Raw genomic sequence first — 17,500 nt, 5'->3', positions numbered from 1 at the left:
CCATAAAAGTATTTATCTTCTGGAAATCTACGTTGTTTACTCGGCCTGTGATTCTTTGGACGCCTCACGATTCCATCTGATTCCCATTCCTGGGGTGAAGATTCTATTCGGGAATGATTCTCAATCCAACACCGTTCTCGCATTGTATTATTTTGTACAATAACTAGATGAGGCAACTCCTGAAGGTATTTCCTGTGAAAGCTCCAATGCTGAAGTTGAACTGAAATACTGACAGAATGTAGTATGAATGTAATAGTTTGAATGTTGTAGAGTTTGAATTTCCAGGGAAACCGGAATTTGGTTTGGAACTTGGGAAAGTGTTAGTTTGAATGTCCAGGATGAGTTGAATGTGTTGAATGGTTTGAATAGGTTGAAAAATGTGGGAGTTGTGCAACTTGGAAAATTGTCCCATTCATTTCCTGGAAATTTGGGACAAGTAGGATTTTTTTGGAAAATGATTAAGAGCATGAATGAGCTGAACTGGTTGGTGTTGGAAGTGTTTAAATCGATCAAGAAATGTTGTAGTAACCATTTTTCAATTTAAACAAAATTATTACGGGAATTTAGAGAAAACCGGGAATTTTTCAAGTTTTTAAACCAACTATTTTTTTCCCTCCTGACTAAGAGGAATGTTTTGACAGTGGGACGGTTGAAATGGGTTGAAAAATGTGAAAGGAGTCATCGCACTAAAAAAGGTTGGAAATAAGGTTAGAAAAAACCCCAGAAATTCCTGGAAATTTTTTGAACGTGGAAAAATGGTTGTTTGAATGTTTAAAATGAATTGAATGTGTTCAAAGTAGAATGATTTGAATCGGTTGAAAAATGTGGGAATTGTGGAAGTTTGAAAAATGGACAATTCATTTTGAATAGGGAAAATGTCCCTAAGACTGGGAATTATAGGAAATCCGGGAATTTTTAAAATAATTTTTAAAAGGGAGCACACAATTCCTGATGAACAGGCTGAATATTTTGAAGTTGGAACAGTTTGAATCGGATAAAAGATGTGGGAGTTGAGAAACTTTGAAAAATGTCCCATTTTAAATGGGAACTTCCTGGATATTTGGGAATTTGGGGAAAAGCGGGATTTTTTTTGGAAATTATTACAGAGCATGAATGTCCTGAATGAGCTGATTGGTTGGTGTTGAAAGTGTTTAAATCGGTCAAGAAATGTTGAATTAGTGACAGTTTTCAATAGAAACATTATATTACGGAATTTTGGGAAAACCGGGAATTTTTTAAGTTTTTAAACCAACTTGTTTTTTTGTCCCGACAATGAGGAATGTTTTGACAGTGGAACGGTTGAAAAATGTGAAAGGAGTCATCGCACTAAAAAAGGTTGGAAAAAAGGTTAGAAAAAAAAAACAGAATTCCAGGAAATTTGTTGAACGTGGAAAAATGGTTTCCAGGATGAGTTGATTGTGTTGAAGGTGGAATGGTTTGAATCGGTTGAAAAATGTGGGAATTGTGGAAGTTTGAAAAATGGATAATTAATTTTGAATGGGAACATTTCCCTAAAAACTGGGAATTCTAGGAAATCCGGGAATTTTTTAAATAACTGTTGAAAGTGAGCACACAATTCCTGATGAACAGGCTGAATATTTTGAAGTTGGAACAGTTCGAATCCGATAAAAAATGTGGGAGTTGAGAAACTTTGAAAAATGTCCCATTTTCAATGGGAACTTCCTGGAAATTTAGAAATTTAGGGTAAAGCGTTTTTTTAAAAAAAAGATGAACAAGCCCGGATGTCCCATAATTCCTTTTTTTTGGTGCATTTTCTTCATTCAAAATGAATTGGCCATTTTTCAAACTTCCACAATTCCCACATTCTTCAACCCATTCCACCTTCAACACATTCAACTCATCCTGGAAATTCAAACTACCATTTTTCCACATTCAAAAAATTTCCAGGAATTCCCTTTTTTTTGGTAACCTATTTACACCCTTAAGTTCGACTTCTTTCACATTTCAACCGTTCCACCGTAAAAACACTCCTCATATTCAGGACAAAAAACAAGTTGGTTAAGGAACTAAAAAGATTCCCGGTTTTCCCAAAATTCCAGGAATTTGTCAATTAAAAACTGTTACTAATTCAACATTTCTTGACCGATTTAAACAGTTCCAACGCAAACTAATTCAGCTCATTCAAGACATTCATGCTCCTAATCATTTTCAACAAATTCTGTTTTTCCCAAAATTCCAGGAAATTCCCATTGAAATCAATGGGACATTTTCAAAGTTCCACAATTCCCACATTTTTCATCTGATCCAAACTGTTCCAACTTCAAAAATATTCAGCCTGTTAAGGAATTGTGTGCTCTACTTCAACAATTCTAAAAAAAATTCCCGGATTTCCCATAATTCCTTTTTTTGTTGTTGCATTTTCCCCATTTAAAATGAATTGGCCATTTTTTAAACTTCCACAATTCCCACATTCAATCAAACCATTCCACCTTCAACACATTCAACTCATCCTGGACATTCAAACTACCATTTTTCCACATTCAACACATTTCCAGGAATTCCCATTTTTTTGGTAACTTATTTACACCTTTAAATTCGACTTCTTTCACATTTTAACCGTTCCACCGTCAAAACACTCCTCATATTCAGGACAAAAAACAAGTTGGTTAAGGAACTAAAAAGATTCCCGGTTTTCCCAAAATTCCAGGAATTTCTCAATTAAAAACTGTTAGTAATTCAACATTTCTTGACCGATTAAAACAGTTCCAACGCAAATCAATTCAACTCATTCAAGACATTCATGCTCCTAATCATTTTCAAAAAAATCCCACCTTTCCCAAATTTCCAGGAACTTCCCAGTAAAATGAATGAAAGTTCCACAATTACCACATTTTTTATCTGATTCAAACTATTCCAACTTCAAAATATTCAGCCTTTTCAGGAATTGTGTGCTCTACTTCAACAATTATTTAAAGATTTCCGAGAATTCCCAGTTTTTCGGGAAATGTTCCCATTCAAAATTAATTATCCATTTTTCAAACTTCCACAATTCCCACATTTGTCAACCGATTCAAACCATTCCACCTTCAACACATTCAACTCATCCTGGACATTCCAACTACCATTTTTCCACGTTCAACACATTTCCAGGAATTCCCATGTTTTGGTAACCTAATCCCACCCTTAAGTTCGACTACTCATTTCGCATTTCAACCGTTCCACTGTCAAAACACTCCTCATATTCAGGACAAAAACCAAGTTGGTTAAGGAACTGGAAAGATTCCCGGTTTTCCCGAAATTCCAGGAATTTCTCAATTAAAAACTGTTACTAATTCAACATTTCTTGACCGATTTAAACAGTTCCAACGCAAACCAATTCAGCTCATTCAGGAAATTCATGCTCCTAATCATTTTCAATGAAATTTCGCCTTCCCCCAAATTTCCAGGAACTTCCCATTAAAATGAATAGGACATTTTTCAAACTTCCACAATTCCCACATTCTTCAACCCATTTAAACCATTCCACCTTCAACACATTCAACTCATCCTGGACATGCAAACTACCATTTTTCCACATTCAACAAATTTCCAGAAATTCCCAACTTTTGGTAACCTATTTACACCCTTAAGTTCGACTTCTTTCACATTTAAACCGTTTCACTGTCAAAACACTCCTCATATTCAGGACAAAAACCAAGTTGGTTAAGGAACTGGAAAGATTCCCGGTTTTCCAGAAATTCCAGGAATTTCTCAATTAAAAACTGTTACTAATTCAACATTTCTTGACCGATTTAAACAGTTCCAACGCGAACTAATTCAGCTCATTCATGCTTCTAATCATTTTCAAAAAAATTCAGCTTTTCCAAAAATTCCCCAAATTCCAGGAATTCCCATTTTTTGGTAACCTATTTACACCCTTAAGTTCGACTTCTTTTACATTTCAACCGTTCCACTGTCAAAACACTCATATTCAGGGAAAAAACAAAGTTGGTTAAGGAACTAAAAAGATTCCCAGTTTTCCCAAAATTCCAGGAATTTGTCAATTAAAAACTGTCACTAATTCAACATTTCTTGACCGATTTAAACTGTTCTAACGCAAACCAATTCAGCTCATTCAGGACATTCATGCTCCTAATCATTTTCAAAGAAAATCCCGTTTTTCCCCAAAATTCCAGGAACTTCCCATTAAAATGAATGAAAATTCTTCAATTACCACATGTTTTATCTGATTCAAACCATTCCAACTTCAAAATATTCAGCCTGTTCCGGAATTGTGTGCTCTACTTCAACAATTATTTAAAGATTTCCTAAGATTCCCAGTTTTTAGGGAAATGTTCCCATTCAAAATTAATTATCCATTTTTCAAACTTCCACAATTCCCACATTTGTCAACCGACTCAAACCATTCTACCTTCAACACATTCAACTCATCCCGGATATTCAAACTACAATTTTTCCACACTCAACAAATTTCCAGGAATTCCCATTTTTTTGGTAACCTATTTACACCCTTAAGTTCGACTTCTTTCACATTTCAACCGTTTCACTGTCAAAACACTCCTCATATTCAGGACAAAAAACAAGTTGGTTAAGGAACTAGAAAGATTCCTGATTTTCCCGAAATTCCAGGAATTTCTCCATTAAAAACTGGTACTAATTCAACCGATTTAAACAGTTCCAACACAAACCAATTCAGCTCATTCAGGACATTCATGCTCTTAATCATTTTCAAAAAAATCCTGCTTTTCCCCAAATTCCCAAATTTCCAGGAACTTCCCATTAAAATGAATGGGACATTCTTCAAAGTTCCACAATTACCACATTTTTCATCTGATTCAAACCGTTCCAACTTCAAAATATTCAGCCTGTTCAGGAATTGTGTGCTCTACTTCAACAATTATTTAAAGATTTCCTAGAATTCCCAGTTTTTCGGGAAATGTTCCCATTCAAAATGAATTATCCATTTTTCAAACTTCCACAATTCCCACATTTGTCAACCGATTCAAACAATTCTACCTTCAACACATTTAACTCATCCTGGACATTCAAACTACAATTTTTCCACACTCAACAAATTTCCAGGAATTCCCATTTTTTTGGTAACCTATTTACACCCTTAAGTTCGACTTCTTTCACATTTCAACCGTTTCACTGTCAAAACACTCCTCATATTAAGGACAAAAAACAAGTTGATTAAGGAACTAGAAAGATTCCCGATTTTCCCGAAATTCCAGGAATTTCTCAATTAAAAACTGGTACTAATTCAACCGATTTAAACAGTTCCAACACAAACCAATTCAGCTCATTCAGGACATTCATGCTCTTAATCATTTTCAAAAAAATCCTGCTTTTCCCCAAATTCCCAAATTTCCAGGAACTTCCCATTAAAATGAATGAGACATTCTTCAAAGTTCCACAATTACCACATTTTTCATATGATTCAAACTGTTCCAACTTCAAAATATTCAGCCTGTTCAGGAAATGTGTGCTCTACTTCAACAATTATTTAAAGATTTCCTAGAATTCCCAGTTTTTCGGGAAATGTTCCCATTCAAAATGAATTATCCATTTTTCAAACTTCCACAATTCCCACATTTGTCAACCGATTCAAACAATTCTACCTTCAACACATTCAACTCATCCCGGACATTCAAACTACAATTTTTCCACACTCAACAAATTTCCAGGAATTCCCATTTTTTTGGTAACCTATTTACACCCTTAAGTTCGACTTCTTTCACATTTCAACCGTTTCACTGTCAAAACACTCCTCATATTCAGGACAAAAAACAAGTTGGTTAAGGAACTAGAAAGATTCCCGATTTTCCCGAAATTCCAGGAATTTCTCCATTAAAAACTGGTACTAATTCAACCGATTTAAACAGTTCCAACACAAACCAATTCAGCTCATTCAGGACATTCATGCTCTTAATCATTTTCAAAAAAATCATGCTTTTCCCCAAATTCCCAAATTTCCAGGAACTTCCCATTAAAATGAATGGGACATTCTTCAAAGTTCCACAATTACCACATTTTTCATCTGATTCAAACTGTTCCAACTTCAAAATATTCAGCCTGTCCAGGAATTGTGTGCTCTACTTCAACAATTATTTAAAGATTTCCTAAGATTCCCAGTTTTTAGGGAAATGTTCCCATTCAAAATTAATTATCCATTTTTCAAACTTCCACAATTCCCACATTTGTCAACCGATTCAAACAATTCTACCTTCAACACATTCAACTCATCCCGGACATTCAAACTACAATTTTTCCACACTCAACAAATTTCCAGGAATTCCCATTTTTTTGGTAACCTATTTACACCCTTAAGTTCGACTTCTTTCATATTTCAACCGTTCCACCATCAAAACACTCCTCGTATTCAGGACAAAAAACAAGTTGTTAAGGAACTAAAGAGATTCCAGGTTTTCCCAAAATTCCAGGAATTTCTCAATTAAAAACTGTCACTAATTCAACATTTCTTGACCGATTTAAACAGTTCCAACGCAAATCAATTCAGCTCATTCAAGACATTCATGCTCCTAATAATTTTCAAAAAAATCCTGCCTTTCCCCAAATTTCCAGGAACTTCCCAGTAAAATGAATGAAAGTTCCACAATTACCACATTTTTTTATCAGATTCAAACTATTCCAACTTCAAAATATTCAGCCTTTTCAGGAATTGTGTGCTCTACTTCAACAATTATTTAAAGATTTCCTAAGATTCCCAGTTTTTAGGGAAATGTTCCCATTCAAAATTAATTATCCATTTTTCAAACTTCCACAATTCCCACATTTGTCAACCGATTCAAACAATTCTACCTTCAACACATTCAACTAATCCCGGACATTCAAACTACAATTTTTCCACACTCAACACATTTCCAGGAATTCCCATTTTTTTGGTAACCTATTTACACCCTTAAGTTCGACTTCTTTCACATTTCAACCGTTTCACTGTCAAAACACTCCTCATGTTCAGGACAAAAAACAAGTTGGTTAAGGAACTAGAAAGATTCCCGATTTTCCCGAAATTCCAGGAATTTCTCCATTAAAAACTGGTACTAATTCAACCGATTTAAACAGTTCCAACACAAACCAATTCAGCTCATTCAGGACATTCATGCTCTTAATCATTTTCAAAAAAATCCTGCTTTTCCCCAAATTCCCAAATTTCCAGGAACTTCCCATTAAAATGAATGGGACATTCTTCAAAGTTCCACAATTACCACATTTTTCATCTGATTCAAACCGTTCCAACTTCAAAATATTCAGCCTGTTCAGGAATTGTGTGCTCTACTTCAACAATTATTTAAAGATTTCCTAAGATTCCCAGTTTTTAGGGAAATGTTCCCATTCAAAATTAATTATCCATTTTTCAAACTTCCACAATTCCCACATTTGTCAACCGATTCAAACAATTCTACCTTCAACACATTCAACTCATCCCGGACATTCAAACTACAATTTTTCCACACTCAACAAATTTCCAGGAATTCCCATTTTTTTGGTAACCTATTTACACCCTTAAGTTCGACTTCTTTCACATTTCAACCGTTTCACTGTCAAAACACTCCTCATATTCAGGACAAAAACCAAGTTGGTTAAGGAACTAGAAAGATTCCCGATTTTCCCGAAATTCCAGGAATTTCTCCATTAAAAACTGGTACTAATTCAACCGATTTAAACAGTTGCAACAGAAACCAATTCAGCTCATTCAGGACATTCATGCTCTTAATCATTTTCAAAAAAATCCTGCTTTTCCCCAAATTCCCAAATTTCCAGGAACTTCCCATTAAAATGAATGGGACATTCTTCAAAGTCCCACAATTACCGAATTTTTCATCTGATTCAAACCGTTCCAACTTCAAAATATTCAGCCTGTTCAGGAATTGTGTGCTCTACTTCAACAATTATTTAAAGATTTCCTAGAATTCCCAGTTTTTAGGGAAATGTTCCCATTCAAAATTAATTATCCATTTTTCAAACTTCCACAATTCCCACATTTGTCAACCGATTCAAACAATTCTACCTTCAACACATTTAACTCATCCTGGACATTCAAACTACCATTTTTCCACACTCAACAAATTTCCAGGAATTCCTATTTTTTTGGTAACCTATTTACACCCTTAAGTTCGACTTCTTTCACATTTCAACCGTTTCACTGTAAAAACACTCCTCATATACAGGACAAAAAACAAGTTGGTTAAGGAACTAGAAAGATTCCCGATTTTCCCGAAATTCCAGGAATTTCTCAATTAAAAACTGGTACTAATTCAACCGATTTAAAGAGTTCCAACACAAACCAATTCAGCTCATTCAGGACATTCATGCTCTTAATCATTTTCAAAAAAAATCCTGCTTTTCCCCAAATTCCCAAATTTCCAGGAACTTCCCATTAAAATGAATGGGACATTTTTCAAAGTTCCACAATTACCACATTTTTTTTTATCTGATTCAAACTATTCCAACTTCAAAATATTCAGCCTGTTCAGGAATTGTGTGCTCTACTTCAACAATTATTTAAAGATTTCCTAGAATTCCCAGTTTTTCGGGAAATGTTCCCATTCAAAATTCATTATCCATTTTTCAAACTTCCACAATTCCCACATTTATCAACCCATTCAAACAATTCTACCTTCAACACATTTAACTCATCCTGGACATTCAAACTACAATTTTTCCACACTCAACAAATTTCCAGGAATTCCCATTTTTTTGGTAACCTAATCCCATCCTTAAGTTCGACTTCTTTCACATTTCAACCGTTTCACTGTCAAAAAACTCCTCATATTCAGGACAAAAAAACAAGTTGGTTAAGGAACTAGAAAGATTCCCGATTTTCCCGAAATTCCAGGAATTTCTCCATTAAAAACTGGTACTAATTCAACCGATTTAAACAGTTCCAACACAAACCAATTCAGCTCATTCAGGACATTCATGCTCTTAATCATTTTCAAAAAAATCCTGCTTTTCCCCAAATTCCCAAATTTCCAGGAACTTCCCATTAAAATGAATGGGACATTCTTCAAAGTTCCACAATTACCACATTTTTCATCTGATTCAAACTGTTCCAACTTCAAAATATTCAGCCTGTTCAGGAATTGTGTGCTCTACTTCAACAATTATTTAAAGATTTCCTAGAATTCCCAGTTTTTCGGGAAATGTTCCCATTCAAAATGAATTATCCATTTTTCAAACTTCCACAATCCCCACATTTGTCAACCGATTCAAACAATTCTACCTTCAACACATTCAACTCATCCCGGACATTCAAACTACCATTTTTCCACATTGAACACATTTCCAGGAATTCCCATTTTTTGGTAACCTAATTCCACCCTTAAATTCGACTACTCCTTTCACATTTCAACCGTTCTACTGTCAAAACACTCCTCATATCCAGGACAAAAACCAAGTTGGTTAAGGAACTGGAAAGATTCCCGGTTTTCCCGAAATTCCAGTAATTTCTCAATTAAAAACTGTTACTAATTCAACATTTCTTGACCGATTTAAACAGTTCCAACGCAAATCAATTCAGCTCATTCAAGACATTCATGCTCCTAATAATTTTCAAAAAAATCCCCCCTTTCCCCAAATTTCCAGGAACTTCCCAGTAAAATGAATGAAAGTTCCACAATTACCACATTTTTTATCTGATTCAAACCATTCCAACTTCAAAATATTCAGCCTGTTCCGGAATTGTGTGCTCTATTTCAACAATTATTTAAAAATTTCGTAAGATTCCCAGTTTTTCGGGAAATGTTCCCATTCAAAATTAATTATCCATTTTTCAAAATTCCACAATTCCCACATTTGTCAACCGATTCAAACCATTCCACCTTCAACACATTCAACTCATCCTGGACATTCAAACTACCATTTTTCCACATTGAACACATTTCCAGGAATTCCCATTTTTTGGTAAACTAATCTCACCCTTAAGTTCGACTACTCCTTTCGCATTTCAACCGTTCCACCGTAAAAACACTCCTCATATTCAGGACAAAAAACAAGTTGTTAAGGAACTAAAAAGATTCCCGGTTTTCCCAAAATTCCAGGAATTTCTCAATTAAAAACTGTTACTAATTCAACATTTCTTGACCGATTTAAACAGTTCCAACGCAAACCAATTCAGCTCATTCAGGACATTAATGCTCCTAATCATTTTCAAAAAAATCCCGCTTTTCCCCAAATTTCCAGGAACTTCCCATTAAAATAAATGAAAGTTCTTCAATTACAACATGTTTTATCTGATTCAAACCATTCCAACTTCAAAATATTCAGCCTGTTCCGGAATTGTGTGCTCTACTTCAACAATTATTTAAAAATTTCCTAAGATTCCCAGTTTTTCGGGAAATGTTCCCATTCAAAATGAATTATCCCTTTTTCAAACTTCCACAATTCCCACATTTGTCAACCGATTCAAACCATTCCACCTTCAACACATTCAACTCATCCTGGACATTCAAACTACCATTTTTCCACGTTCAACACATTTCCAGGAATTCCCATGTTTTGGTAACCTAATCCCACCCTTAAGTTCGACTACTCATTTCGCATTTCAACCGTTCCACTGTCAAAACACTCCTCATATTCAGGACAAAAACCAAGTTGGTTAAGGAACTGGAAAGATTCCCGGTTTTCCCGAAATTCCAGGAATTTCTCAATTAAAATCTGTTACTAATTCAACATTTCTTGACCGATTTAAACAGTTCCAACGCAAACCAATTCAGCTCATTCAGGAAATTCATGCTCCTAATCATTTTCAATGAAATTTCGCCTTCCCCCAAATTTCCAGGAACTTCCCATTAAAATGAATAGGACATTCTTCAAAGTTCCACAATTCCCACATTTTTCATCTGATTCAAACTGTTCCAACTTCAAAATATTCAGCCTGTTCAGGAATTGTGTGCTCTACTTCAACAATTATTTAAAGATTTCCTAGAATTCCCAGTTTTTCGGGAAATGTTCCCATTCAAAATGAATTATCCATTTTTCAAACTTCCACAATTCCCACATTTGTCAACCCGTTCAAACCATTCCACCTTCAACACTTTGTCACAGCTAAAAACTCCAGGATTTCAGTTCAACTTCAGCATTGGAGCGTTCTTCTAGTTATTATAATGATCTGTTTGCCATGAAAATAAAAGGTCCATGTTCGGGTTGCGTTGAGTAATTGTTGTTTGGCACGTCTGGCAGTGAACACGACGCCTCGTCAGAGAACGAGCAGCTGCTGAGTCGCAGCATTGACAGCGACGAGGAGGCGTCCTTAGAGAAGCAAGGCTCGCTCGACGCCAACAACCTGAACCCCAACCTGGGCCTGGTCAACATCGGGAACAAGCCCGACCTGTGCCTGCTCTCTCTGGGCCTCCTGGACCCGGACCACGGCTGCAACGGGACCGCCCACGTGGCCCACAACCTCCCGAGTCCCGGCCACACGGGTGGTGTCAACCACATCAGCAGCACCACCGCAGTCAGCGGCAATAAAACCCCCGGGGTAGGAATGTGGATCTCCGAGATGTGATTACTAACAGATCCGGATCACATCCTGCCCGTCTTCTCCCACACAGATGTTGCAGAGTCGCAGGAAGAAGATCCTGGATCTGTACGCCAAAGTGTGCAACGTGACCGACGGTACGTTTATTGGCAATATTCTTTCACAACTCCACATTCCAACATTCATTGGCTTTTTTAGCAACTCAGTGGAATTTTAACTAGAAAACTTCAAGACCAAACATCGACAATGATTTATATCATATACATCAACAATATGATGTGTATCATCTACATCAACAATATGATGTGTATCATCTACATCAACAATATGATGTGTATCATCTACATCAACAACATGATGTGTATCATCTACATCAACAATATGATGTGTATCATCTACATCAACAATATGATGTGTATCATCTACATCAACAACATGATGTGTATCATCTACATCAACAATATGATGTGTATCATCTACATCAACAATATGATTTGTATCATCTACATCAACAATATGATTTTGTATCATCTACATCAACAATATGATGTGTATCATCTACATCAACAATATGATGTGTATCATCTACATCAACAATATGATGTGTATCATCTACATCAACAATATGATGTGTATCATCTACATCAACAATATGATGTGTATCATCTACATCAACAACATGATGTGTATCATCTACATCAACAATATGATGTGTATCATCTACATCAACAATATGATGTGTATCATCTACATCAACAATATGATGTGTATCATCTACATCAACAATATGATGTGTATCATCTACATCAACAACATGATGTGTATCATCTACATCAACAATATGATGTGTATCATCTACATCAACAATATGATGTGTATCATCTACATCAACAACATGATGTGTATCATCTACATCAACAATATGATGTGTATCATCTACATCAACAATATGATTTGTATCATCTACATCAACAATATGATTTTGTATCATCTACATCAACAATATGATGTGTATCATCTACATCAACAATATGATGTGTATCATCTACATCAACAATATGATGTGTATCATCTACATCAACAATATGATGTGTATCATCTACATCAACAATATGATGTGTATCATCTCCATCAACAATATGATGTGTATCATCTACATCAACCATATGATTTTGTATCATCTACATCAACAATATGATTTGTATCATCTACATCAGGGGTCACCAACGCGGTGCCCGCGGGCACCAGGTCGCCCGTAAGGACCAGATGAGTCGCCCGCGGACCTGTTCTAAAAAAAAAAAATATAAATAAATAAAAAATAATAATTTAAAATTTTGTTTTTATTTTTTTATTTTTTAAATCAAATCTACATAGAAAAAACACAAGATACACTTTCAATCAGTGCATCAACCCAAACAACCTCCCCCATGCACACTCATCCACACCCACTCACACAAAAGGGGTTATTTCTTTCTGCTACCAATATTCTGGTTCCCACAACATAGACAACACATCTGCAAGGGACACAGTCCCTGAAGCACACATGATTGTATAGGCTGCTGGTCCACTAACATTTTCATTAATTACTATTTTTTATGTAATTATTTTTATATTGTTTTACTTTCTTTTTCATCCAAGAAAATGTTTTTTATTTATTTTAAAAAAGGGCCTTATCTTCAACAGACCAGGTTGTCAATGAAATTAGATTTGTTTAAAGGGTTTTTTAAACCAGGCCCAGTCCAGATAATGTCCAAGTGGGACTCAGCAACACACACCTTCATTCATGTACACGGAAAAAAATTAGGGAACACAACAGATTGCATATAATTTATAAACAAAATTACATTTTCAAAATAAGCATTTATGTACAGTCCAGATTATGTCCAGGTCACTCAAATTAGGGAACACAAAAACAGATATCATATAATCTATAAACATAATTATACTTTCAAAATAAGCCTTTGAGGACTTCTCATCTTTTTTTTTATGTTTTTTGGCATCATTATCGTTTTCAACCATGTAACTTTCTAAAGTTAGAAAATACTGAATAAATGTTTTAAAGAAAGTAATACTAAGTGAATATCTGTTTTTGGCCTTAAAAATAAACATTTTACCGAGTACTATAATTAAATTGACTAAATCATGATTGTCAATGAACTCTCCTAAAATAACAGAAACCACATTAAGCTTCATATACAAACCAATCCTTAAACACATTTTTTCAACTTCCACCCAAAACAAAGACACAACATGACAATACCAAAACAAATGCAGGGTGGATTCAGGCTCCTGACAACAAAATCGGCAATCATCTGACTCTGTCATATTCCATAATTTTAACATTTTCCCTGTGGGTAAGAAGTTATAAATAATTTTAATTTGAAAATAACGATTTTGCACATCGATAGTGGTTTTATAGATTAGTTTGAATATGGCATCCCATGGCAACGGGCAGTCAAAAAAGTCCTCCCATTTTCCATTTGTGTTGTATGAGGCAGCCTTCAAAGATTTCTTTATTAAATAAAAATTATATATTTTTCTATTTATTTTAGTTCCTTTTTGCCAACTAGAATTTCTTATTAGAGGTTTACAAACTAATAATTTAGTAGTTCCATAATTAATTATTTGTTTCCATCTTTTCCCAATTACTCCAATTAGTTGATAAAATGAAAAGCTTGAGCAAGCATCACCATACATAGCTCTAAATTCATCATACTTCATAATTTTACCATTCTCATTGATAATATCATTGACAAAAATGATTCCTCTTTCAAACATATTTTTCCAAAAGAAAGGCTTTTCATCTATTACAATATTAGAGTTCATCCATATTAACTGCTGCAAAATATCGTCTCTTTTTTCTGGCACATAAAATTGAAAACACCACTATGAGTGGATTGTTTCCTTTATGAACCTCGCCATGTTTCCCAGCAGACTCTCTGGGAGGGGATCACTTGTAAAAAAGGATACAATTTCTTTTGATACAGTACATGTTTTTTGTCCAACAGGACATTTGTGTACCACTCAATGTTTAAATACATCTTTGGAACAATTGATTCTTTTAAAGACAGACACATAGCTTCAAGGTTGAGAAGTTTCAGGCCCCCATATTCATACTCTTTGTACAAAACCTTTCTTTTAATCTTTTCTGGTTTGCCGTTCCAGACAAAATCGAAGACCCTCCGCTCATAAATCTTAAAAAAGTTTTGTGATGGAGCTGGTAATGACAAAAACTAATACATAAATTGAGGAATAATTAACGAGTTGGCAATAGACATTTTACCATACAAGGTTAGGGATTTCCCTTTCCATAATTGCATAATTTTGTCCAGCTTTCTTAGTCGATGATCATAATTTACTGAGCCTAGATCTTCCAGATTTTCTGGGACAACAACACCAAGTATGTTAACTGGTCCATCTGTCCACAAAACAGGCACTTTGCATTCCATTCGAAAGGACGTTCCCTTTAGATTTCCGATCCTTAACATTTTATATTTATCATAATTAAGCTTAAGGCCAGATTGCTGTGAAAATATGTCCAAAAGATTAAGAAGGTTCCGCAAACAATGAGGAAAAATCTTATCTTTGTGAATCAGCCTTTTCTGACATGAACTTCATCAAGAACAAACACAGAACACGCCTCACTGATGCACATCTGCAAGACTCACTCAGAGTTGCAGTGTCAAGTTACACACCAGAGTACAACACACTAGTTAACAGCATGCAATGCCAGGCTTCCCACTAACTGACAAAGAAACAGATAACAGATTTGGTGTCCAGTTCAAAGTGTGACATGATTTAAAAATTTGAGAGTTTACTTTTGTATTTTACATGAGTTATTATTTGTACAAACATGGTGCAAAGTAATTCATGATTTGTTAAAAAATGTTAGTGGCTAGCTAGTTAAAATGGGATATTGTGATTTCACAAGACTGTCTTAGAAGTGATCATTTGAAAATGTTCAATTTGTAAAACGTGCTTAAGAGAAAATATAAAAATAAAGTGTTGCATATTGATATTTATCTGTTTCTATATATATTTAATGTGAGAAATCATTAAGATGATCAGTGTTTCTACAAAGATAAATATCATTAATTATTAATAATAACATAGAGTTAAAGGTAAATTGAGCAAATTGGCTATTTGTGGCAATTTATTTAAGTGTGTATCAAACTGGTAGCCCTTCGCATTAATCACTACCCAAGAAGTAGCCCTTGGTTTCAAAAAGGTTGGTGACCCCTGCTCTACATCAACAATATGATGTGTATCATCTACATCAACAATATGATGTGTATCATCTACATCAACAATATGATGTGTATCATCTACATCAACAATATGATGTGTATCATCTACATCAACAATATGATGTGTATCATCTACATCAACAATATGATGTGTATCATCTACATCAACAATATGATGTGTATCATCTACATCAACAATATGATGTGTGTCATCTACATCAACAATATGATTTGTATCATCTACATCAACAACACAATTTGTAAAATTAGCTCAAAAAGCTAGCACTTTTATGTTAGCATGCTAACGTAAACATGCTAACAGTTGGCATGGTTAAAATACAAAGTTATATGACTGTAAGGTGTATGGCTGCGGAATTAGAGAAAAAGGTGTGAAATTTGCCAAAAAAAAAGTTAGCACTTTAATGTTAGCACACTAACCCGCTAATGATAAGAAGCTAGCCCATGACTGGGCTGCTAAGCAGCATGTGCATGGGCGCTTGCAATGCAGCAGGCCCATAATAAGATGTGAAAGGGCGCTTGCAATGCAGCACGGCCATAATAAGATGTGAATGGGCGCTTGCAATGCAGAAGGCCCATAATAAGATGTGAAAGGGCGCTTGCAATTCAGCAGGCCCATAATAAGATGTGAATGGACGCTTGCAATGCAGCAGGCCCATAATAAGATGTGAATGGGCGCTTGCAATGCAGCAGGTCCATAATAAGATGTGAATGGGCGCTTGCAATGCAGCAGGCCCATAATAAGATGTGAATGGGCGCTTGCAATGCAGCAGGTCCATAATAAGATGTGAATGGGCGCTTGCAATTCAGCAGGCCCATAATAAGATGTGAATGGGCGCTTGCAATGCAGCAGGCCCATAACAAGATGTGAATGGGCGCTTGCAATGCAGCAGGCCCATAATAAGATGTGAATAGGCGCTTGCAATGCAGCAGGCCCATAATAAGATGCGAATGGTTGCTTGCAATGAAGCAGGCCCATAATAAGATGTGAATGGTTGCTTGCAATGCAGCAGGCCCATAATACGATGTGAATGGGCGCTTGCAATGCAGCAGGCCCATAATAAGATGTGAATGGGCGCTTGCGATGCAGCAGGCCCATAATAAGATGTGAATGGGCACTTGCAATGCAGCAGGTCAATAATAAGATGTGAATGGGCGCTTGCAATGCAGCAGGCCCATAATAAGATGTGAATGGGCGCTTGCAATGCAGCAGGTCAATAATAAGATGTGAATGGGCGCTTGCAATGCAGCAGGCCCATAATAAGATGTGAATGGTTGCTTGCAATGCAGCAGGCCCATAATAAGATGTGAATGGGTGCTTGCAATGCAGCACGGCCACAATAAGATGTGAATGGGCGCTTGCAATGCAGCAGGCCCATAATAAGATGTGAATGGGCGCTTGCAATGCAGCACGGCCATAATAAGATGTGAATGGTTGCTTGCAATGCAGCAGGTCCATAATAAGATGTGAATGGGCGCTTGCAATGCAGCAGGCCCATAATAAGATGTGAATGGGCGCTTGCAATGCAGCACGGCCATAATAAGATGTGAATGGGTGCTTGCAATGCAGCAGGTCCATAATAAGATGTGAATGGGTGCTTGCAATGCAGCAGGTCCATAATAAGATGTGAATGGGTGCTTGCAATGCAGCAGGCCCATAATAAGATGTGAATGGGTGCTTGCAATGCAGCACGGCCATAATAAGATGTGAATGGGCGCTTGCAATGCAGCAGGCCCATAATAAGATGTGAATGGGCGCTTGCAATGCAGC

At 35.9% G+C, this 17,500-nt stretch overlaps 1 protein-coding gene across 1 annotated transcript in view; it reads left to right on the top strand.

Annotated features, from left to right (window-relative positions):
• The window catches only part of edar (ectodysplasin A receptor), a 110,468-nt gene that overhangs the window by 91,744 nt on the left and 1,224 nt on the right, over positions 1 to 17,500 (top strand). The window contains exons 10-11 of the mRNA XM_062070493.1: positions 11,167 to 11,464; positions 11,538 to 11,601. Of these exons, the coding sequence (XP_061926477.1) occupies positions 11,167 to 11,464; positions 11,538 to 11,601 (362 nt within the window). The remainder of the gene's footprint in view (positions 1 to 11,166; positions 11,465 to 11,537; positions 11,602 to 17,500) is intronic.

This window comes from Entelurus aequoreus, linkage group LG14, assembly GCF_033978785.1.
Source record: "Entelurus aequoreus isolate RoL-2023_Sb linkage group LG14, RoL_Eaeq_v1.1, whole genome shotgun sequence".
NCBI lineage: Eukaryota > Metazoa > Chordata > Actinopteri > Syngnathiformes > Syngnathidae > Entelurus > Entelurus aequoreus.
This window is presented reverse-complemented; position numbering and strand designations above follow the sequence as displayed.